At 40.0% G+C, this 24,385-nt stretch overlaps 1 protein-coding gene across 1 annotated transcript in view; it reads left to right on the forward strand.

Moving 5' to 3' along the window:
• SRRM4 (serine/arginine repetitive matrix 4) overlaps nt 1-24,385 on the forward strand; it is a 235,220-nt gene that overhangs the window by 192,100 nt on the left and 18,735 nt on the right. Inside the window, exons 6-8 of the mRNA XM_031948684.1 lie at nt 3,419-3,469; nt 10,437-10,535; nt 11,821-11,986. Coding sequence (XP_031804544.1) covers nt 3,419-3,469; nt 10,437-10,535; nt 11,821-11,986 — 316 coding nt within the window. The remainder of the gene's footprint in view (nt 1-3,418; nt 3,470-10,436; nt 10,536-11,820; nt 11,987-24,385) is intronic.

Here is a 24,385-nt window from a genome sequence, read left to right on the forward strand (position 1 = left end):
GGTTATTCTGGGAGAAAAACATCCTGAGAAACAGGACACTCTGCTAAGATTCTCAGAAAATGTAAGAGAACATGGGACAATCATTCAGTTTAGTATCAGAGTACAGACTCTCCCTTGTCGGTGTTTTTCACATATCCAGAGCTTACCAGGAGGAAAAAAATCAGAAAATTCTCAGTTCAAGCTCTAGTCTTTTGTGAGCCCGGTTGTCCAGGGGACTGTGAGACAAAGGATGCTTAGGGCTCAAGGAAGGAGAGCTCCATGCCCATGGAGGCTTGACTCCATTACCAATCACTTCTGACTCTAATCAGTGCATTTGGGAACCTCTCCTCAGTGACAGCATTGATTTCATTCCCTCTTCTCATACCTTCCTCAAGATTCATTTGTCCAAATGTTCTTTTTTATTCCCATTGTTATATCCCCAAAAAAAGGATTTCTTTTTTCTGAAAAGGAGTCAGAATCTTACAATGTCAAGCCTGAGAGGGCCATTAGACTAGTTCAGGGGTCCTCAAACTACGGCCCACAGGCCACATGCAGCAGCTGAGGATGTTTAACCCCCCTCACCCAGGGCTATGAAGTTTCTTTATTTAAAGGCCCACAAAACAAAGTTTTTGTTTTTACTATAGTCCGGCCCTCCAACAGTCTGAGGGACAGTGAACTGGCCCCCTGTTTAAAAAGTTTGAGGACCCCTGAAATTGGAAGAAAAGCTAGAATACAGAATGTCAGTGCTAAGAGAGAACATAGAACAGAATGTCAGAGATAGAGAAGACATTAGAAGATGAAAGTCAAGAGCTTGGAAGACAGAATGTCAGAGCTGTAAGAAACTTAGAAAAGATGTGGTCAGAGCTGGGAAGGGTCTTTAGAACAGGGAATGTCAGGGCTAAGAGGGACTTAGACAGAGAATGTCAGAGTTGGGAGGGGGTCTCAGAACAGAGAATTCAGAGCAAGGAGGAAGCTCAGAACTCAACTAACCCTAAATGGCAAAAGTGAGAGGCTTTGAAACTTGAATTGTTAAAAGAGTGAGTGTTCTTAGAGACTCTGTGTCAGAGTCACTCCACTTCTGATTTGTCAAAGGGAATTGCCATCTCCAATGGCAGACCTATATAGGTCTATAACCAGGTTATCTGATTCCTCAGGCAGAGGTTGTTTTTCTTGGTGGTTCTCCCCGACCCCATTTCCCCTTTGTGAATGATAAGTACAGAGCAGCGGGAAGCCCAGCACCATCCTATAACCCTGCCACCTTAAACCCAGTCTTTCCTGCAGAGATTTCCCCAGGATTCCATGCATTTCCCCTCACCTCCTGGGCCACCATCTGTCTCTACCCACATTAACTCTGTGTTGATCCCTGCTCTTAGATGCAGTGATGCTTGAAATAACTTGGCCCTTATATTGGGAATTTTGCTTGATTTTGCTTTTTCTCCCTCTACTACTCTTGCCAAGTCCTCAGATCTTTCAGCCTATACTGCCCTTCATTCCCCCCCCCAATACAAGTCAGGGACTCCAGGTCATGGGACCTGAATTCAAATACCACCTCCTCCACTTGATCCTAGTATGAACTGAGTAAGACACTTCACTTCTCTCTGCTTGATTTACTCAATTTAAAATGAGGAGATTAGATTAGAAGATGTTCTGATGTGCTTTCAACTCTGATACTATAATCCTATCATCTCATCCCTACAAGGTAGTATCTTTACCAAGAAAAACCTTGACTGGGGTCACCAAAAGTTAGACATGACTGAAAGGGACTAAACAGCATCAATAGTTTGACAAAGCCTCCCATGTTCTTCTTATAAGGAAGGAGAAAAGGGGATAGATAGTAGAATATTTAGGTGAATTTAGACCTTTCTGAATGGCTCAACTTGAGAAGTAGCCATTGAGCGTTCTTTGTTAACTTGGAAAAGAGTCTACAGTGGAGTGACCCACGGATCCATGTAGTTTACCATTTTTATTAATTATTCAGAAAAAGATGTAATCAGTATCCTTGTCACATTTGCTAATGACAAAGTAGAGAAGACAGAACAAAAATACAGAGCCCTACCCTTTCTCTCACACCCTCAGTGTGGAGCAGCAATGGTAATAATAATAACTCCAAAATCTATGGAAGGTGATTTGTTTTCTGAATTTAGTGTGCATTGAGTGTACAGGTCTAGGGTGGTGACAACCCCTCTCTAGTCTGTCATGATCAGATCCCATCTGGAGTACAGCATTTAGTTCTAGGGACTTGCCATGCTTGGGGAAGAACACTGACTAGTTGGAGAATGACCAGAGAGGGATGACCAAGATGGCAGACTTCTCCAAGTTCCTGACCTATGAAGAAAATGGATAGTTTTAACCTGGAGAAAAGAAACTTGGGGGAAGCCAGATAACTGTCACTGAGCAAGTGCAAGTGGAATAGGGATTATTCTAGTTGATCTGCTTAACCCTGAAGGCCAGAACCATGAATAACAGAGGCCAGTTGGGACTAGGAAAATTTATCTATGTGCCAAGGAACAGTTAAAGCTATTTATTGGAAAACGGAGAGAGCTACTTCTAGATTCCACTTTCTGGGTCTTAAGGAAAAATTCATTAAAGACCTGCCCAAAGATACCATAGCAGATATTGTGGTCAACCACATTTATTATTCATTTATTAGACTAAGTAAATTCTAAGGAGTCTTCCCAATGTGAAGATCCTATATTTCAACATTTCCAGTTTTTCCCTTCACTGGAGATTTGATTACCACCTATCAGAAAGGTTATAAGGATTTTCATTAATTATACTAGAGGGTGACTGACATCCCTTTCAATAAAAGCTCTGAGGAGTCTATAAACTGGGAGGGGATTGCCTATACTTATAAATTAGCTAAACCATTCAGATAGCAAATTGGAAGGCCTTTGGGATCACCTCAAACCAGAAGATATCACTGTCTAGTGTGTAGAGAATTTGGATTAGAGGATTTGGATATAAAGTCTAACTTAGCCACTTACCAGCTATGGGATCTTGGACAAAAGGCTTCCCTCCTCTCGTCCACTATCTGTGGTGGGACTCAGTAATCTCTAAGGTCCTAGCACTCCATCTTCCAGCCTTTAAGTTGCCATCTCAGGCCATCTGCATTCTGGGAGACTTGAGGAGTGGAACAATAGACTTTTGACAAAATCAGAATCACAGAATCTCTGAATTGGAAGAGAAGCTAAAGGTCATGGATCCAACCCATGCCCAAACAGGAATCCCTTCTACTGCCCCTTCTTAGACCATGATTGGTTTTCACTTCTTCTCAACAAAAATATTAAATTTCTAGTATATATAAAGCCCCCAAATGATGACAAAACTACCAGTAACATGTCAGAGACCACCCAGACATCCTTAAGCATTTTGATGTTTTGAGATTCTATTTTTTTTAAGCTTGAAACATCTTCCAATTAATTAACTATTTCTTGTTTAGTTCCTCAAGCCCCAAAAGCAAAAGAAAGAAAGAAAGAAAACATCAGAAACAGTAAGTAAAATTGAATGAAACCACCCGGGTTGAGATATAATGGATAGAGCTCTTATGGAGATGAAGTTCTTTTAATTGCCAGATAAGTGTGTGTGTGTGTGTGTGTGTGTGTGTGTGTGTGTGTGTGGTGTGTAGGTATGTAGGCACATGTGTACATGGTTTGCATGTATGAATATATAAGAGAAAAGGAAAAGGATAAAGAGTGATGGAAGAGGGAAAGAAATAAGGAAAGAGGGAGAGGATAAAAAAAGGAATGGATAAAGGAGAGGGAGTAAGGAACAGGAGAAGAAGGAAAGGGAAAACAAAAAGAGGGAGGGAAAATACAGCTGGAAAGAAGACAGAGAGAGGAAGGGAGGGAGGGAAAGAGAGAGAGAGAGAGAGAGAGAGAGAGATCTAAATTTAGAAATATCTGTGTTCAAGTGTCTCAGATACTTATTAGAGGTATAACTCTGGATCCAGCCTTTAAACTGCTCTCAGCCTCAGTTTCCTCCCTTGTAAACTAGGGGTGATAATAGTTGTAATAGCCTCTTCATAGATTGTTGTTAAAGATGAGATGAGATCTTGGAAGTCAAGTGCTTTGCCAACCTTTGAGTGGTGTGTAAATGTCAGCTATTATGTGAGAATGAGGGGGAGGGTGGATGGGCACGAGAGCATCCCTATCTTTCCTTTTAGCTGAAGTCAGTGTAATCATTAAAGATCCTAGAGAGTTGGCCCTGCAGAGTCTGGCTGCTCTTATTTCTTTCCTTCTTTTTTTTTTAAATAGCTGGTAGTAGAAATTCAAATCAGAGAATGCTGCCCGCGGAGTTCAGTTCCCAGCCAAATTAAAAGTAAATTTGGTTACAACTCACCTATTTTATGCCCTGCAAATGTCAGTGTATATGTTTTCAAGTCAACAAAATATTTAATCTCCCACCAAGAAATCTCTAATGTGTGTGGATCAAAGATAATGGGAATGGAAGTTGGAAGACTTCTTGAAGGGAGGGGTCTGGAGTCAAGGAGCAAGGAGAGAGGGAAAGACAGATAATATAGGTCTTATTTACCCTGTCTTATATCTGCCCTGGCACCGCCTTAGTGCCCTAGCTGCCTGAACTTAGTCATGGTCAAGAGCCATTCTCTTACTCAGTCTTCAGGAGTCATGGTTATTGCCCAGAGGAAGATTTCTGACCAGTAGGGGTATTGGACCTGGGATAAGCTACAGCAAGGAGACATAAAGCTTGGTATCCCAAAGGTCTCTAAAACTCAGAAGATCACATTTGTTTTCCAACTTGCCAAGAGATCCCAGGAACAAACCAGTGAATCGGATCAAGATTCCAAAGGCTCCAAAATCAATTAATAATCTAATAAATACTTATTGAGGATTCATTATGCACTAGGTACTGAGCTGAATGTTGGAGACACCGAGGAAAAGCAAAGAGAGGCTCTGCCCTCAAGGCGGGGGATGGAAGAGGTGATGTAGAGGGGGTACAATGGGTAGACCATTAATATTTGGGATCAAGAAGATCCAAGTTCAAATTTGCCATAGATACTTTCCAGCTATGTGACCCTAGGCAAGTGATGTAATTTCCCTGTCTTCTCATTCATTAAAATAGAAACCAGCAGATTGGATTCAATACTTCTATGGATCCTTCCAATATGAAATCTAAGCTTCTTTGTATAGTAATATGTCCATACAAGATACATACATAGTGGGTGGAGAGTAGTCATAATAACGAAGGCACTGACAGATTGTGTGTTAGGGAAGAAGGAGGGGGAAGCAGCCGTCACTGAGAAAAGGCAACCCTTTCCCAGAGTAGATCAAAACAGAAAAGACTACTTCAGGCATCAGAAATTTGATGAGTGCTGGAGATTTCCAATGAAGACAGGAAAAAAATATGGACTCCGGAATCACCTAAGACAAAGGACACAGGGTGAGAAGAAAATAACAGCGGGTAGTCTCTCCCAGGCAGTTATTGCTGCCTTCAGGAAGAGGCCATGTTGATGTTTATCAGATTCTCTTGGAAAGTTTTGTTGCGTTTGGTTTTTTAAAGAAAACTCTGGATTTATTTTTGCAGCTAGGGCCATGGAGGCCTCTCTCACAAATTCAAATAGCCCGTGGTAATCTAGACTGGCTCCATCCAGTGGTGTTCCATGGGTATCATTCACATTCACTAATGATGACAACTTTACAGCCTTTAGAGCCCATCTAGAAAGTGAGGGAAAAGCCTGAATGAGAGCTATGTACCTTGCACAGGCTTGCCCACAATTCATAGTCAGAAATACTTTAAAGGCCACTTCCAAAGGCCATCACAGAGGCTTTATTCCCTAAAACTTTCTGTTGGAGCTGTAGGATACTTGATAGAGCACAGAGATTGTTACATTTGGAGCCAAGGGACTAGGGTTCAAATTCTAGGCCTTCTATTGAATCTCTGGATAAGTCGTGCCATCTTTTTGAGCCTCAATTTCCTCATCTGTAAAAGGATGGGACTGGACTCAAAGATCTCCAAGGTCCCATGCTGCAAGTAGACTATTCAATAAATTCACTCAGATTGGCTTGGCCTCTCGTGGAACAATAATATCCATGCTTTCATACCTTGAATAAGGAAGGGGGAGATGAAGGTCACACAATTCGGTCCTCAGAGCTAACACCATTGCTCTCCAAGGTACCTGGTAACCCAGTCAGTGTCTCTGAAATTCAATTCATGATGATATCCAAGGGATCTTGCAATTCCCTGACACCCAACCAAGTGTCTGTCACCCTTAACCAAGGGAGCCTCTCAGAGGGAAATCCTAATGCCTTGGTCTCTTTTCATTTAAAACCCCAGGTCTCCTAGGACCCTTCCCCCTATGTTCTACTTCATCTCTTGCCACAGAAAAGTCAGCATGATGCACTAGAGAGTGTGCTAGCCAGTCCTGAATCAGATTTGCTAAGCATGACCCTGTCATTTAACTGGGTTTTAGTTTTCTAATATATAAAATGGACATATTCAAATATAATGGGATATTCTTTCTTTCTTTCTTTTGGGTCAGGAAGGAAGGAAGGAGGAAGAAAGAGAAAGGAAGAGAGAAAGAGAAAGAAAGAGAGAAAGAGAAAGAAAGAGAGAAAGGGAAAGAAAGAAAGAAAGAAAGAAAGAAAGAAAGGGAGAGAGAGAGAGAAGAAGGAAGGAAGGAAGGAAGGAGGAAGGAAGGGGAAGAGGGAAAGAAAGAAAAAGAAGGAAAGAAGAAAGGGTGGAAGAAAGGAAGAAAAAAGAATTAAAAAAGAAAAGAGATGGAGAGTAGGAGAGAAGAAGGAATGAATAGATCAATGAATGAAAAAAAATGAATAGATAAACAAATAGGTAAACTGATAAACAAATTAATAATAATAGTAATTATAATCCTCACTTCTCTTTATGCTGAGCCAATAACTAGATTCAAGGGGTCAATCTTTCTCAGATGTTTTTAATTAGAAGGCTGGAAGATGGAAAATGATTCAGGCCCTTCAGGATGGCCAATTCTCCAATAGCAGAGTTTTAGACTCTGTGCCAAGGAGTAGGGAAATATTGGGGTGAAGAGGGTCTCAGTACCCCTCACTCATACCTCTAAGAAGCTAATCCAGAGATCATGTGTTTCTCAGGTAAGATACAGATTTATGAAGAGCATCTTAGACCTGAGTTATTGTGGCATAATATATGCAGGAATGGCTGAGTTGGGACTTTGTGATTCTTTCCTCTACTGACTGTGTGACCTTGATCAAGTAATTTCACCCCTCTGGGCTCCATTTATATAAAACAAGAAAATTGGATAACCTCTGGAATCCACTTTAGTGTTTTATCTGTCAACCTCTGACCTCTCTCCATCTCAGTTTCCTCATTTGTAAAATGGGAACAGCAAGAACACTTACCTCCCATTATTGTTTATGCCTCATAGTGAGATTTAAATAAAACAATGAATTAAAGCACTTTGTAAATCTCAAAATACTACACAAATGTTAATTACTATTATTATCATCCGCAATCATCAACTAGTTGGGTCCTCACAGCAATCCTAGGAAGTAGTGGATATTATTCTCCCTATTTGATGAAGGAAAAGAGTGAGGCAAGTTGAGGTTGAGAGACTTGACTAAGGTCACACATCTAGTAGATATCTGAGACCTCCTGACTCCAAATTCAGCACTCTATACAACCACTAAAAGGCTCTTTGAAAAGTTTAAAATACCATTTAAAGGTCACACTGTGATGATGAGTTTACTGTACTTCTTTATCTCAGAAAAGATAAAGCTTCTGATTCAGAGTATGGACTCTGGGGAGGTCAGGAATAGAGATCAAATATTCAATCAACTAACAAGCATTATTAAGTGCCTACAGTGGGTCAGATGCTGCTAGACTCTAGGGATGAAAAGATAAAAATTAAACTTGTTGTCTCTTTTTTTCCCCCTGAGTCAATTAGGTTAAGTGACTTGCCCAGGGTCTCACAGGTAGGAAGTATTAACTGATTGAGAGTCTGAGGCCAGATCTGAACTCAGGTCCTCCTGACTTCAGGGCTGGTGTTCTATCCACAACATCTTATTTCAAGGAACTTGCTTTCTGTAAGGAAATCACACATATACAAGAATAGGAGAAATAAATTCAAAGCAAATTCAAGGAAATTTTAGAGATGAGATACTATTATCTGAAGGGGGTCAGGAAAAAGCTCAAGTTGGGGGGGGGGGACAGCTAGATCATGCAGTGGATAGAGCATCAGCCCTAAAATTAGGAGGACCTAAGTTCAAATCTGACCTCAGACATTTAACATGTCCTAGCTGTGTGACCCTGGGCAAGTCACTTAATCCCAATTGCCTCAGAAAAAAAAAAAAAAAAGAAAAGAAAGAAAGGAAAAATCTCAGGGAGGACATAACAGTTTCACTGAGGATTGAAATAGTGTAGAAATTCTAAGAGGGGAAGTGAGGAGGGAGTGCCTTCTAAGCACAAGCACAGCCTCTCCAAAGGTAGGAAGATAGGAGATGGATATGGGGTGTGAGGTACAGCAAGAAGGCCTATCGAATGAAACCACACAAGTACAAAGAAGCTGACAGCTAGTAAACTGGTACCTACCTCAAAGGATTGTAGTGAGGAAGAAATCAGTTACAAACTAAGCTGAAAGCCTTCTAGAACTGCTAGCTACTAGGAAACCACAGGCCTTTGTTTTTAATCTTAGAGGGAAGAGGGAGCTATTTATTGGAGCTGCTTGAATAGAGAGGGGTAGGGTGGTCAAATCTGCACTTTAGGAGAAACACCTTTGGTGGCTCCTGGAAGGATGGATGGATTTGAGTGGGAACCAAGCCCTAAAATCAGGGACCAAGCCCTGGAGTCAGGAAGCGCAAATAGATCATAAAAAGTGACCAGGAAGAGGCCATAAGAGTCTTAAGTACAGTGGCAGTGGCAGCTGTGTGAATAAATGACTGATGGATAAATGGGAGAGAGAGAGACACAGAGACACAGAGAGAGAGACACAGAGTGAGAGAGACAGACAGACAGAGAGAAACAGAAGCAGAGACACTCAGGGAGTGAGAGAGAGAGAGAGAGAGAGAGAGAGAGAGAGAGAGAGAATAGATTGAGATAGAAATAATTAAAAAAAAACAGAGATGGAGTTCAAAAGATATAGAAAGTTAAAGAATAGATGCATAGAGAGATAGATAAATTGATCGATCATTTGGTAGATAATAGAGTTAAGGAATAACTAGAAATGCTAAGTGGATAATTTAGAAATAAAGATGAATGCATAAATAGATAATTGGAGGGTCAATGGTAAATAGAGGAATGAATGGAAATAAGGATGGATACAAGGATAGATAGATAATTAGATGATAGAGAAAAGGATGCATAAAGATTAGGAGAGATGACCAGATAAATGGATAGCTAGAAGAATGGATAGATAATTGGATGATAGAGAAGAGGGTGAATAGAAAAAGGGGGGTAAGTAGATAAATGATAGAGGAACGGGTGGATAAAAATGAATGAATGGATAGTTACAACAACTCCTTCTCACTAGATTCTTTATCAGGACCACTCCTACTCCTATGGTGGTGACTTCTTCCACTGATAATGATTGCAAGCCAAAATCACCTGGCCCGTGAACCCTTAACATGAAAAAAAAATCTATCTTACCGTACTTATTATTCTTCAACTATCCCTAATCATAGCCTTCACCTCATCAGAGCTCGTTATATTTTATAATATAGATATGATATGATAGATGATAGATGAATAACTAGAATATTTATCCAGTCTTATTTTGTACCAGAGAGGAGGGAGAAAAAAAAAAGAGAGAACAAAGGTGAGAGATGCAGAGTCGTTTCAATTGTCTACACTCTGCTCTATCCTCCAACCTCTCAATTTTTGGAAACAAAGTTAGAAAAATTAGGATGGGGATGAGCTGGGCTCAATCGGCCTTGAACCTGAAATGTCCTGAATGGATAGGCAGACAATGGTGGGGGCCATGAGGTAAAGAAAAAGTCATCCATAACACGGGGCCCCTTTCTTTGCAGGGGGAAGCAACTCTCTCCCCCTAAATTGGTATTGGGACAGTTCTTGCCCTTTCTCTAATGAGGAAAACAATGTGTAAATTATTAGTGTGATACAAGATATATACAGGGGCAGCTAGGTGGCCCAGTGGATAGAACACCATCCCTGAAGTCAAGAGGACCTGAGTTTAAATTTGATCTCAGATACTTGACACTTCCTAGCTGTGTGACCCTGGGCAAGTCACCTAACTCCAATTGCCTGGGGGAGAGATATACAGAGTAGATGAAGGTAATCTGGAGGGGGAGGGAGAGGCATAAGAAATTAGAAAGTAAGATTAGAAGTGTCTTGAAGGAAGCCAAAAAACTAAAGGAGGGAGGTGAGAAGGAATAGAGCAGGCCGGGAATGGGGGGAACCAGCAGCGCAAAGGCACGGAGGTGGGAGTGTGCAGAGGGCTGAGGTTGTGGGACACAGGCTCACCTCTGCGGCTCTTTCTGGTCCATTTCCCAAAGATCGCGAAGCCGGCCTCGAAAATCTCACCGCCGCCGCCACCGCCGCTGTCACTCTCGGTCCCCCAGCTCCGAGTCACGCTCCTCCAGCTGCGAGAGCAGGTGAGTCCCTGTGAGCCCACGAGTAATCTTCAACTTCCCGTCCCGCTCTGGGGAGGCCCTTGTCGCAGAACCTCTTCCTGCTGGGGAACAGCTCCTGGGGGGTCCTTTCATTGACTCACCAACAAGGGAGGAGAAGGGGGAGGAGGAGAAGGAGGAAGGACGTCTGCTGCCTCCGGTCTTCAAGGCCCGTTTGAGGCCTGGAAGGCTAAAACCACGCTCCAGGCCACGCCACTCTGCTACAGGAGCAATTCCCCACTTGGACCTCCCACCTTTCACTAGCTGGAGGACCCTGGGTAAGGGCCCGAGCGGCTCTAAGCCTCCGGCTCCTTCTCTAGAAATCCAGGACATTGAACTAGCTTGATCTCTATATCCCCTTTTCCCTGTGACATCCCCTGTTCTAAGCCTCCTCACAGCTCACATGCTCTGTTCTAAGCCCCTACCCAGCTCTGACATCCCCTGTTTTAAGGCCCCTCCCATCAATGACATCCCCTGTTCTAAGACCCTTCCCATCTCTGACATCCCCTGTTCTGAGGCCCCTACCAGTTTTTACATGCTCTGTTCTAAGGCCCTTCCCATCCCTGACATTCTCTGCTCTAGGCTCCTTGTAATGGGGTGCAGCTTGTAGGAGAAATGCAGCAATAACCCTAAGGCACGCTGGCCTTGGGAGTGATGCAGTTAAAAATGATCTATTTCTTCCCCTACCTTCTAGGGGAGACTTAGTGATAACCCTAAGGTCCCCTGGCCTGAGTTCCACAAACATTGCTGGCTGCATTTTTTATCTTTCCAGGTAACAAAATCTAGCCCACAGAACAAATAGGACCCACGCATTCTGCACAGAGACACAGACACTGAAACCCTCCTTTAGTCTTGGGTGTAGCTAAGCAGCTCAGTGGATAGAGCACTGGCTTTGGAGACTGGAAGATCTGAGTTCAAATCCAGCCTACCTGATTCTGGGAAAATCACTTAACCTGGTGGCCTTAGTTTCCTCATCTGTAAAATGGAGATAATAATACAGTCCAGGGTTGTTATGATGATCAAATGAGATAATAATTATAAAGTACTTAGCACAGTGTCTGGCACATTTGCCAAGCAACTCTTAGTTATGTATCATCATCATTGTTATCATTAATCAGTTATCTTCTTAGTATTCTGTTGTCAATCACTTTGACAGATGGGATCCTTCTCACTTTGGAAAGCCGAGACCCTAGTCCTGCCCTCTGCTCTCTATCTGGTCACGTAGACCCCCAAATCAGGCCATTACCTGTCCTCTTTCTAACCTTGACAGGCACAGGGCCAAGTCCCCCGAGGAAGGGCATAAGTCCAGGCGGAGGCGCCCCCGGCACTGCTCTAAGGCTATCCAAAAGGGAAGTGTGAGCAGTGGTGAGACCCGGTCTGGCCACCCCCCTAGCCAGTCCCTCCAGGTCTACAGCTTCCTCTCATCCAATGAAGTCGTAAGTAACCTCCGCTGCCTTCTCTCTTTGTGCTGGTCCACGACACTCAGGCTTGGGGTTGGGGGTGGAGGGAGACACTAAAGCCAAGTGAGGTATGAAATATTAACTCCATTAGAGACATGAACTCGAGTTATTTTTAAGCCCCCATTATTCAAGAAAGACCCTACTGTATCTGGAGTCATTCTCTCTGATAACACTCGGTCACTAGGAGTTGGGGGAGAGAAGATAAATTAGAGGCACTTTTATATAGGAACGGTTAATAAAATAGCTATGTCCTAGGAGAAGCTTTCTGTGGTGATGGTTTATGAGCAACTATAGTTCAAAATCTGTTCGAGGGAGGGCAGGAGAAAGAGACAGTTCTTTGTCCAAGTTGGAACAGAGCACATCACCCACCAGAGGGAATCAAGATTATAGACCCCACCAATGTTTCATGACTAGGCCCCGGTTGGTAGGTGATGTTGATTGGCTGCCAGGATTTGATTCCAAATGAGAAACACAAGCTTGGACCCTCCAGGAGGCTTTCCCTCCCAGGGGAATCTCTTAGCTCTTGTTTGATTTACATGGTCTTGTTCAACCTCCCCCACTCTGGGAGATGACTGGAGAGAGCTGATTCAAACAGTCCCATTGCACAGATCTGGGAAGCAAGACACGTACAGGGAGTTAGATAGCTTGCTCCTAAGTGTTAGGCAAGGTAATGGCTGATCCCAGACAAGAACCTGGTTCTGCCTTCTTTCCAGTACCGTGTTTATAACAAGAATAGGAAACCCACATCTACAATATCCTTTTTTCCCCTTACAGGCAGGGATTCTTAACCTGGGATATATGAATTTTTTTCAATAGATAAGTATTTCAATAAGCTTTCCTTTGTGATCCTTTATAGTTTGTCTTATAAGTTTAAAGACATTCTAAAAAGTATTCTATAGCTTCACAAGGCAGTCAAAGGAGTTCAAGACATGCTAAAAAAAAAAAAAAAAAAGGCAAAGAACTCTCTGCCTTATCATAATCCCAACCCTCTGGGTTAAATATCTGCCCCATGTGTCTGGGATTCACTGTGAATTGTTGGGGAAGCCCCTATGTCCATGTGATAAAGGAGAGACCCTTTACAACCTTCATTCTTAGAAAATACATCAGAGAAGACAAGAAACAACTACAATGGAGGCTAGGGCTGGGGGAGGGTATTATGGTGGAATATTCATTGAAAAGGGCTTGTAGACATCAAGGCATTCTGGGAAATTGTCAATGAAGGTTTACAGTTGTCATATACAAGGTCATTAGGAGGCAGGATTTGCCACCTCATTGACCATAGAGACAAGTGCCCCCAATTACATATAAATATCAATGGGATCCTCTATTAGTACCGAGCTATAAGATTTGATTAAATTTCAATTCATCATCTGTTGTTTGACTGTGTATCACCACTGCCAAGCACAATGTCTAGCCCGTGGGGGGAGTCTAATATATTTTCATTGAGTATTGATTGGTTCAATTTGGTTTAATTCAACAAATGTTTAGTAAGTACCAATTAGTGTTCTAGAGAGTGGGAATATAAAGAGAAAAAGGACAAAGCACTTTAAGGCATTTATGAGACAAGTTCTAATTCCGACTTGGCTGTTGTATGACTTTGGTCAAATCACTCTTCTTTGAAAACTTCAGCTTTTTTTTTAATGGAATATATTATTTCCATAGTCTCTTCCAGATTTGATAGGAGACTCTAACTATAGTCAGAAAGAGACCATCTAGGTCTGAATCTCCCCCAAATGAAAGGAGAACTCTATCTTTCCCATATTTCCATCTGGTAGCAGATAGAAAATTCAAATCACTTGAGTGATTTTGACCTCTTTGCTATAACCCCATGATTTGGTTTTACATGTATAAACAATGTCTATCAGAGGCAAATGGGGATGGCTAACACATTGGTAAAAGAGCAAAAATTCAAATGGGTCTTAGCAAGCCACTGCATGGAGATAAATCTGGTAAGATAACATTTGCTAGGGATAAATGGAAAGTCTTGCTCTTGAGTTAAAAAAAAATCAACCTTGGAAATAGAACATGGAGGACATGCGGATAGATAGTAGTTTGCCTGAAAAAGATCTGAGGGTAATAGTGAGCTGCGAGCTCAACATGGAGCAAAGATGGGTTTATGGTCTCCAAGAAATTGAATACAAAATTGGATTATATTAAGAGAGTTAAAGCATCCAGGACTAAAGAGGTGATGATCTTGCTGTGTTCTGATCTGGTTAAAAACATACTTGGAGTGCTGCTGAAAGTTCTTGGTGCCATAATTTAGGAAGCATTTTGATAAGCTAAAAAACATCCAGAGGAGAGTGACTAAGATGGTGAAGGGCTTCTTCATGTTGAGGAAATTAAGCATATTTAACCTATATAGAATGGAATACTCATGTAAGGTTTAGCAGGAGAGGGGAGGAAGGAAGCAGTATTTGAATGGCTGTCTCATTGAAAAAGGATTACAGTTGTTCTCCTTGATCCCAAAAGGCAAAACTAGTAATGATGACAGGATCTTGTTAAGAAATAAAGTCTGACATAAGGGGAAAAAAACTTCCTAATGTTTAGAGCTTTCTAAAAGTGTAATAGGCTATCCTAGGAGTTCTCTGTAACTGGAGATTCTGAAGCAAAGTCCAGATGGCTGCTTGCTGGGCGTATTATAAGGGCATTTTTGTGTAATAGTGAGACTAGATAGTTCCTGAGGATCATTTCAATCCTGAAACTAAATTCTATGACTATTTCTGCCTCGCCCCTCACCTTGAGCAGAAGATAGAGAGAATAGATATATGGATGGATAGATAGATAGATGGATAGATAGATAGATAGATAGATGATAGATAGAATAGATGGATGGATGGATGGATGGATAGATGATAGAACAGATAGATAAATGGATGAATAGATAGATGACAGACAATTAGACTACATAGATGGATGGACAGAGTTAGAGATGATAAAAAATAGATAGATGAATGGATAAAAGATGGGTAGATAAATAGACAGATAGATGGTTGGATGGATAGATAGATAATAGAAGCTGACAGAGATAGATAATTGAAAGGATAAACAGATAGATAGGTAGATGCTTTATTACACACACACACACACACACACATATATATATATTTATTTATTTATCTATCTCTATATAGATAGAAATATATAAAAAGAGATCTATAGACACATCTGTCTATATCTACATCAAACATCTTCCAGATCCAAACTTCTCTGAGCAACCCTGTCATCCCCAGTAACTCTAAGAGGGACTGCTATAGTATATTTTGTCATCCATGGTCCTGATTTTCTAACAAGACACTGGAACTAGTGCTTGTGAAAACACTCCCTTCTTCTCTCCCCCCCCCCCCCAGTTTATGGCACTGACTGATTGGTTGCTGAATAGAGATCCTCTGTGCAGATGGACAAATGATCCTTTGTCCAGTCAGGTGGCCAGGCAACTGTGTCTGAGAATTTTAACAACTTATAAATTCAAAGGAAAAAGTAATTTTAAATGAATTCAGGCTAAATACATCATATCATATATCTCCTTCCATTTTTCAATAGTTGTATAGAGGAGAGTTCCAGCCTTTGGACACTCTGTGGTACAGAGTGTGCTACCTATCTATATGATTTTGGACAAATTACTTTCTCTCTTGAGAGAGCATTCTCCAAGAGAACGGTGGTCCCATCTAGATCAAAATCTATAATCTCATAATTCCTAGATGGAACAGTGGGATGTGGGCTCAGAGAACTTGAATTCAAATCCTAACCTTGCCACTAAATACTTAAGTAAATCTTTGGATCGGCACTTAACCTCTGTGCCTCAGTTTCCAGATCTGAAAAAATAAAGGGACTGGATTGAGGAACTTCGGATGTCCTTTCCAATCTTAAATTTATAAGTAATGATCCTGTCCTGAGATGTAATGAAAAGGTCACTCAGTCTGACATTAAAGATCTGACTCTTGCTATTTGTATGACCATATACAACTCACTTCTCTTTGTGCCTCAGTTTCCTCATGCATTAAAAAGAGTGGATTCTATGGCCTTGTGATATAGAGTCCCTTGGGTGTAATCTTGACCCACATTTTTATTAGTACCTTAAAAGGTTTCCATTGTGGCAAGATGTGACTTTTTTCTGGAGTGAGTGCTTTGTTTTAATTATGTTCCTATGTTATAAAGGATGATTCAATCTAGGGTGTGGAGGAGACATTATAAGGAAGAGCTGTGATGTATAAAACAAAGGACATCAATAAAATATATTTAAGGTGCTTCTCTGGAGAATTTAATAAGCAAAATCCTGATTTAAGATGTATGAGAAAATGACATAGAATGTGATTGCTTCTTGGGCATCCCAAAGTTGGCACCTTCCACAGCTCAGGGTTTTAAATTCATACCCAACTTAACCTCTTTAACCCTTAGTCACAGTAAAAGACTATTCCTCACCTCAGAATCTCCCATCTTGGAGCGTGGGCTGGCAATGGGAAGGGAGGGAGGAAGCATCACACCTGCCAGCAGCATCTTATGAAGATCCTAGAGTCACAGCTACTCTCAGTTTTCTCCTCTATAAAGAAGCTGGGCAAGGTGACATCTAGTCAACCAATCAATCATTAAACATTTATTAAGTGCCTACTGTGTGCCTAGCACTTTAAAAAAATTTTTTATAATATTTTATTTTTCCAAATACATGTAAAGATAGTTTTTAAGATTCATTTTTATAAAACATGGTGTTCTAAATTTTTCTTCCTTCCTCCTTTACCATCTCCCTCCCCAAGAAAGAAACAGTCTGATGTAGGTTAAATATATGCAATCCTTTTAAATATATTTCCAAGTTTTTCATGTTGTGCAAGAAAAATCAGTCTAGAGGGAAAAAGCTATGAGAAAGGAAAAAAAAGAAACAAAAATGTGAAAATACAAGCTTCTATCCACAATCAGCCTCTATAATTCTATCTCTGGATGTAATTAGCATTTTCCATCCCAAGTTTATTGTAATTACCTTGAATCTTGTTGAAAATGGCTGAGTATGTCAGACACTTTCCTAAGAATTAGAGTTACAAAAACAAATATGAAGCCATAACCTGCCCTCAGGAAGTTTATATTCCAAAGTTTTCTCCTAGCATTAAACTATAATATTTGTGTCTATGTATTCATATGTCTCTATAAATTTTACCCAGCATATAAATATACATATATACGTATATTGTGTATGTGTTCTTAACCTGGGATTTTATACATTTTATTTTTTTATCTCAATAACTGAATATTTTGTTCTCTTTGTAATCCTATGCATTTAACTTTATACATTAAAAAATATGATTCTGAAAAGGAGCCTCCAGACTTCCTTTGATTCACAAAGAGTTCCAGGCCACAAAAAATAAAATGAAATAAAAATTAAAAAGGTTAAAAGCCCTGTGCTATGACTGAAAGCTATAAGAAACCTTACAAGAGAGGGCACTAAGACTGGTCTGCCATTTAAAAGAAAAATTTTATTAATAATTAAATTTTTATGCCATAATGATTTCTAGAAATAGCCTATTGCACCTTGGTCCCAGTTTTGAACCCATCTTTGCAATAACAGTGGATGGGACAGGGAAAGGTCAACCAAATCTACCCAATGTAGCAACCTTTTTCTGTTAATGCAGATATTCTTCTTAGCAATCCCTGACTTTTCTGAGAAGATCCAATCGTAGATTGGTTTGGTTTAGTTTTTTTAATACAGAAAGAAACTGAGGCTTAAAGAGAAATATAGAATTTGAAAGTGGAGAGAACTCCAGAGATCATTTATTTAAAATTGCCCTCATTTTACAAATAAGGGAACTGAGGCTTGAATTGGTGAAGCGCATGCCCAAGGTCACACATGGAGTATATGGAAGACACTGGATCGAAATTCCAGTTTTGGGACTCCCCAAATCCATGCAACTTCTCCCCCCACCCCTATGCCATCAGGAAATGGTTTTCCCAAACTCACAAAAGCTAGTCAACAACAGAATTAGGGCCAGAATCCAGAGCCAGAATGTTCTGCACAGGGGACTATATCATCCCAAATTCATTTCAATGGCTGATACTTGATATCAGCAAAGACAAGGTTGGGAAAAAGCTGCTAAGTTAGAAAAAGGAGAGATCAGACAGCTTTAGTGATTGTACCGTTGCCTCCAGCCCTCCCTACTGAGCTGGTATTTTCCAATCTGTCATTTTTAAATGGCAAAATCAGACTCCTTCAACACCCTGCTGGAGCAGTAAGAGATGCACAGCCCTTAAAAAATCAAGGACAGGACCACTAAATCAAGTGGGGGTTCATTTGCATATATGAATATGCAAACTCAGGCTTGTGTCTTATTTAAATACTAGGCAGAGAGCCAAGGTAACTTGAGTCTTCCTTTAGGTCTAGGGCAAAATCCAAGTGATGTGGACAGGGCATGATCAGGCAGGCAGGACAACAGGATTCTGGGAAACCAAGGGAGCCTGGGAGATAGAGATAGGAAGGGGGAGGGAATGATTTGGAGAATGGAAAATGAAAGGCAGGATTCCCAAAGTTGATAGTGTATAAAGAAACAAACAAACAAATAGATAAATAAATATACGTACATACTTTTATATATGTGTGTATGCATGTATGTTTATATATACCTATACTCCCCTCCACTCCACTTCCCTATGCCTTAAGCCAGCCCTTTTCCCTCATGAAAATCAGGCAAAAACACCTATTATTTATAATGCACTATACTAGGAGATGGGGGAATACAAGAATAATAACAGTAAATAATAATAATTATCAATAAAATTTATATGATGCTTTCAGGTTTCTGAAGTGCTGAACATATATTATCTCTTTTGATCTTCTCAACAGCCTGGAGAGAAAGTAAGGTTTTGTTAAAATCATCCATTTTACAGACAAAGAAACTTGAGGCCCAGGGAGATGTATTGACTTTTCCAAGGTCATATAGCTAATGAATAGCAGAGGTACGACTTGAACTCAGCTCTATAACTATCTGTATATCCCCCAAAGCAGAGCTGGGAGACTTGTAGTCCTCCTCAATCAGATTAAAATGTAACTGGCTAATGTTTAACAAAGGAAATAAAACTACATCATAGATGACATTTATTTTCCAAGATCATATGTAACCTGTTTCTAAGGGAGTTTGACACCACTGCACTATTCAATCCAGTTTGATTCAATAAACATTTATTAAGTGCCTACTAGGTACCAGGGACTGTGCTAATCATTGCATTAATGTTTATTTACATAGCTTGTATTTCTGTGGCCTTTAAGGTTTACAGAACATTCTAAATATATTATCTCATTTGATTCTCACGATTGCCTTGCCCATCACACACACACACACACACACACACACACACACACACACACTCCTCCTTGGCAGCCATGGCTCCTAAAGTCCTGAAAAAGAAAGTTCTTCCCATCAAAATCTTTGGCCCTGTCAAATGAGCCAACTTTAGAAACCGATATGGATTCTTCCTCAAGGGAAATTCAAGAAGATTGCACCTAAGCTTCTGTATCTTGTCTGTAGTTGAAACCTCTACTCTTCATATTAGAAAATGAGCTCCCTCAGAGCAAGGATCGTTCTGGTGGGGTTTTTCTATGTGTGTCCCCCAGGGCTTGGCATACAGTAGGCACTTAATACCTGCTTATCGGTACTGTAATCGGTAATGTAATCGGCACAGTGCCATGCACTGTATCGGATACTGCAGATATGAAGACAAAAATGATATGGTCCCTGCCCTCAAGAAGTCTGGATTTTATCCAGAAAATATTTCTTTTCCCACACCCAGATGTGCATTTATTGGTTCCATTAATAGACTTCAAGCCTGAGTGTTCTATTGGCAAATTATTCATGGAGTCTGCACAGAGTTCCACCATTATGCCTTATAGTCATCCTACAGGCCTTTGCTCTCCTCCCCTACCTCCTTCTCTCTCCTCTCAATGATCTTCACAGTCTTCTTACACTATCAGCCCTCCAGTGAATACTAGAGTTTGTACAGGGGTCAGTGACATCAAGTCTTCATTGATCTTCAATATTATCCTACAAGGGGAGATGAAAAGCAGCAAAGAGAATAAACCTAATGTCCCTTAGAAATGAGAACTCACAAAAGATCTGAGAGCAATCCTTCCAGCTAAAAAGCCAAGCCATACAGCTCTGCTCACAAGAGAATGTTCTATTCCCCATATGGCAGGGTGGGGGGGATTTATAGCCATATCTCTCCAAGGGGCCATTTGAAGCCCAGTAAATGGCCTTGTTCAATTTAATTGGAATTCTCTTCCTGATTGTATTTTTGTAACCTATTAGGTCTGGCTGCCTCTCGATCTTGGGATTCGGTTGAAATTAAATTTTGAAGTGTAAGTGAGAGGTTGCCTTTTTCCCCCATTCTTGATTAAATAATGATTTGAAACAAAAACAATAAATAACCACACAGGCTTTCCCCGAGGGCTCAAAGAGACTCCCTGTGAAAATTGAGGGAACTGGAGTTCATAGCGGGTATTTAATTACTTATTAAAAAACGTTCTGTGTTAACACCAGAGCATTAAGGACAGAAGAGATGAAGCAGACGCTGAGAGAGAAAAAAACTAACATGAGGAAAAAAAAACTAACAGAATGCTTAATGGGGGTGGAAAGGGGAGGAGGGGGAGGAAGGATACCAAATAAATTGGATTTCTCAATGGCCATTCTCCTCTTAATTAGGAAAATTGCACATATGACTCTAGGCAAATCACTTCACTTTTCTGAGCCTCAATTTCCTCATCTGTAAAATCAAGTTATTATTCAGCTCAAGGAACATTTATCAATCCCTCCATTCTTGCCGGGTCCTCTGTTAAATGACAAAGATATGATGACATAAACAAAAAAAAAAGTCTCTGTTCTTGAGGAGCTTACATTCTACTGGGTTAGGGAGGAGAAAATGTATTGTCTCAAGTAAGTCAATGAAAAATAAATGCTTTATAAATGCAAATTATATACACAGTTTAACAATATACATATATGAAATACACATGTAACATTCTATGGCAAACATGATGATTATTGCATAGTATACATGTATACCCTTAACATAAATGCATTTTTAACCACAGAACATATATGATATAGTTATACCTGATACACATATAACTCATGTTATAACTCCAAAATCTACATATTATGATAGTATAGTATATATGCATTCTATATATTTGTATATATTATATATAATGTATACATTATAACTTCAAAGCATACATCTTATGAGAACATACATATGGATAATATATGTATACATACTATAACTGCAAAGCTTACATATTATAACAATATAAATATGGATAATATGTGTATACATAGTATCACTATATATATATATTACAATAGTATACATGTGGATAATATACATATACACATTATAACTGCAAAGTATACATATTATGACAGTATACATAATATACATGTAATCATACACATTTAAAATATAAAAGATATATAACATCATATACATATATACCTTCTAACTAACAAAGATACTATGATATAGTGCACAAATACACATTATAACAGCAAAATTATTTCAAGGGGATAATCACAACTGGATAATCAGAAGAGCTTCAGAGAAGAGATCATACTTGACAAAAACCTTGAATGGAGTGAGGGATTCCAGGAGCCTCCATGGAGGCTAAAGAAGGAGAACAATACAGGGGAGAAGGCGCAGCCTGGGCAAAGCCACACAGCTGGCAAGTAGAATATTATATATGAAGAATATATAAGTAAATCCCCTATAGGGTCATTGTGAGTATTAAATGAGCTAAAATAGGAAAGGTGCTTTGCAAAACTGAGCAGGTTTTTCAGAGTCGTGATGGTGTTTTTGCTTTAAAAAAAAAAAAAAAGCCGTGGCAATTAGAAACTATTTAGATAGAAAAGGTTTGCAAAAGCTTCTCAGCATCTGCTGAGCCTTTCAGATTCATTAACAGCACTGGCCCCTTCCTTGGTCAAAACCAAGGGAAAAAATACAGTAGGTAAAGGATGAGATATTTCTAAATTATCTGTTTCTAAATATACACTTATATTTAAGCGTTTCAATTCAGTAAAGTGTATATTTCTAAAAGACAGCTTCCAGAGTTCAGAAGATCATATGCAATGGCATTAGATCAGTTTGACACTATCCAGGGTTCAGATCAGGGCCCAATTTCTGTATCTCCAGAGAGACTCATGAGATAATGAGAACACAGATTTAGAGCTACAGTGGGCCTCAAAGCCATCTAACCCATTGTAAAAATGAGGCAGCAGAGTTGCTCAAATAGGTGAATCACAGGGGTAGTATTTGAACCCAAGTCCACTGACTCAAAGTTCAATTTTCTTTCACTATGTGACAGATTTAAAGCTGAATGTTAGGGATTATCTCATCCAATCTCCTCATTTTAGAGAGGAGGAAACTGAGGTCCAGAGAGGACATGGTCAAAATTTGGACCCTAGGACCCCTGAAGTTCATTTACATCAATCTCATTTTGACAGGTGAGGAAACTGAGCCCCAATGTGGATTAGTAATTTGCCCACAGTTCCATCGCTAGTAAGTAGATCTCATGATCTCTAACTCTAAATTATTTTCCCCACCATACCATGCAGCTCTCTATTCAGTTACATGACTTGGTAGAAGCTCTGGATAAAATATAAATGCAAAAGTAAAAGAAGAGAAGGGGGGAAAGCAAAATAACTGAGCAGTGATGGAGCTGGGTTAGAGATAGGACCAAGGCCCCATAAATGTGCTTTTATTGATCATGGATTATTCAGAAGTGAACATCTCCCTGAGATATTCTCATTTGTCTTCTCTATCTTTCTACTGCCACTGATCTCATAAGTTTACATAATCCAGAGAAGATATGAGAGTAGAGCTAGAGAGTAATTAGCACATTAAAAAAGGGATAGGCAGAATCAAAGAACTCTAAAAAGAATTCTGAACAGCCTTTTTTCCCCAAAGTGAAGATTAGGACAGTGTAATAGGGAAGACTTCAATAGTCAGTAGATGTAAAGCAATCCATGGCTTGCATCTTGAGCACCAGCTCTAGCATGCTGTGGAGTCTATGTCTGGAGAGTTATGTGCAGAGAAAAGGAGGGCATAGACAGAGCCTCCCTAGAGTGTTTGGTGGAGTATGAAGGAAGGGATTGTTAGAAATTCTAGAAAACAGCTCTATCTTATATCTACAAATGGCACATTCAGTTGTTGGAAGGGTTTTCTATTGATAATGGGTATCTCTCCATCTGGAGAGATACTTTATTTCCTCTCTAATACCTAGATTTCTTGTTCTTTATGAGAGATGATCTAGGAATGGTATTAGAGAATGAATGAGACTTTTATTATATCCCCTACCTTCCAAAGAAAAGGTTCAATCAGTCTGCCCCCCTTCAGTTGTGAGGGCTTTGGACAGCCCAAATTTATTATTGAAAGCTCAGTTCAAGTACTACACAAGGTTTTCCTTGATACTTACTTCTCCCCAATGCTAGTCATCTCCCCTTACTTGGTATGTCCTATCATGACATCATAGATAGCATAGCACTTGAAGCTCTAGTCCCACACCCTTGTAGATTAGGGTCATATATAGATTTAATAATAAGGGTCAAATAAAGGTTCAAATCCAAGTAGCATTTTATCCACTATGTAACAATCATCTCTTTTATTTTGTTTTTATGTTATGTGGATATAGGTAAACTTGGTGATACTCCCAATAGAACACAAGCTCCTTGAGGGTAGAACTGTTTCATTTTTGTCTTTATATCTCTAGCACCTAGCCTAGAGTCTTAATATATGCTTAGAAAGTTTTTAATTAATGCTTATTGGTTAACTAATTGATCCCTGCTGCCAGAAACTCAAGCTCACTGAATAAAAGGCAAAAGGACAAAGGGAGAAAGATTTCAGGGTTAATAGAAAGAGGAAGTATATGATATGGCAGCCAAGAAAGAAAATGAATGAATGAATGAAAAGCATTAAGTAGTACTTATGTTCCAAGGACTGTCCCAAGCACTGAGGGTACAACAAGAAATGTAGAAACAATCCCTGCTTCAAAGGAACCCCTATTCCAATAACGGCAGAGAGAGAAAACTTCAGCTGAAAGTCAGATGGAAAAGTCCCCATGGTTCTTAGGGCACAGCAGGAAAACAGTTGGTAATGCTTCATTCTTTAATGTAATTTCCTCAGATAGAACCCCATATTCTTCTGGTGTTGAAGTATCTGACAATGCCAAAGCCTTTGGTAGTGAGAATTTTGTTTTCTGGGTAATGCAGTGGTAGAGGCATGGGATCCAGGAATAAGGAAATGTATAAACCCTTTGTAGTCTGTCCTGGTCAGGCTATTCTGGAATATCATGTTCATATTTGATGAAAGATATTGATAAGCTGGAGATTATCCAGAGGGCGATGAAGATAG

Source organism: Sarcophilus harrisii, chromosome 1, assembly GCF_902635505.1.
Source record: "Sarcophilus harrisii chromosome 1, mSarHar1.11, whole genome shotgun sequence".
NCBI lineage: Eukaryota > Metazoa > Chordata > Mammalia > Dasyuromorphia > Dasyuridae > Sarcophilus > Sarcophilus harrisii.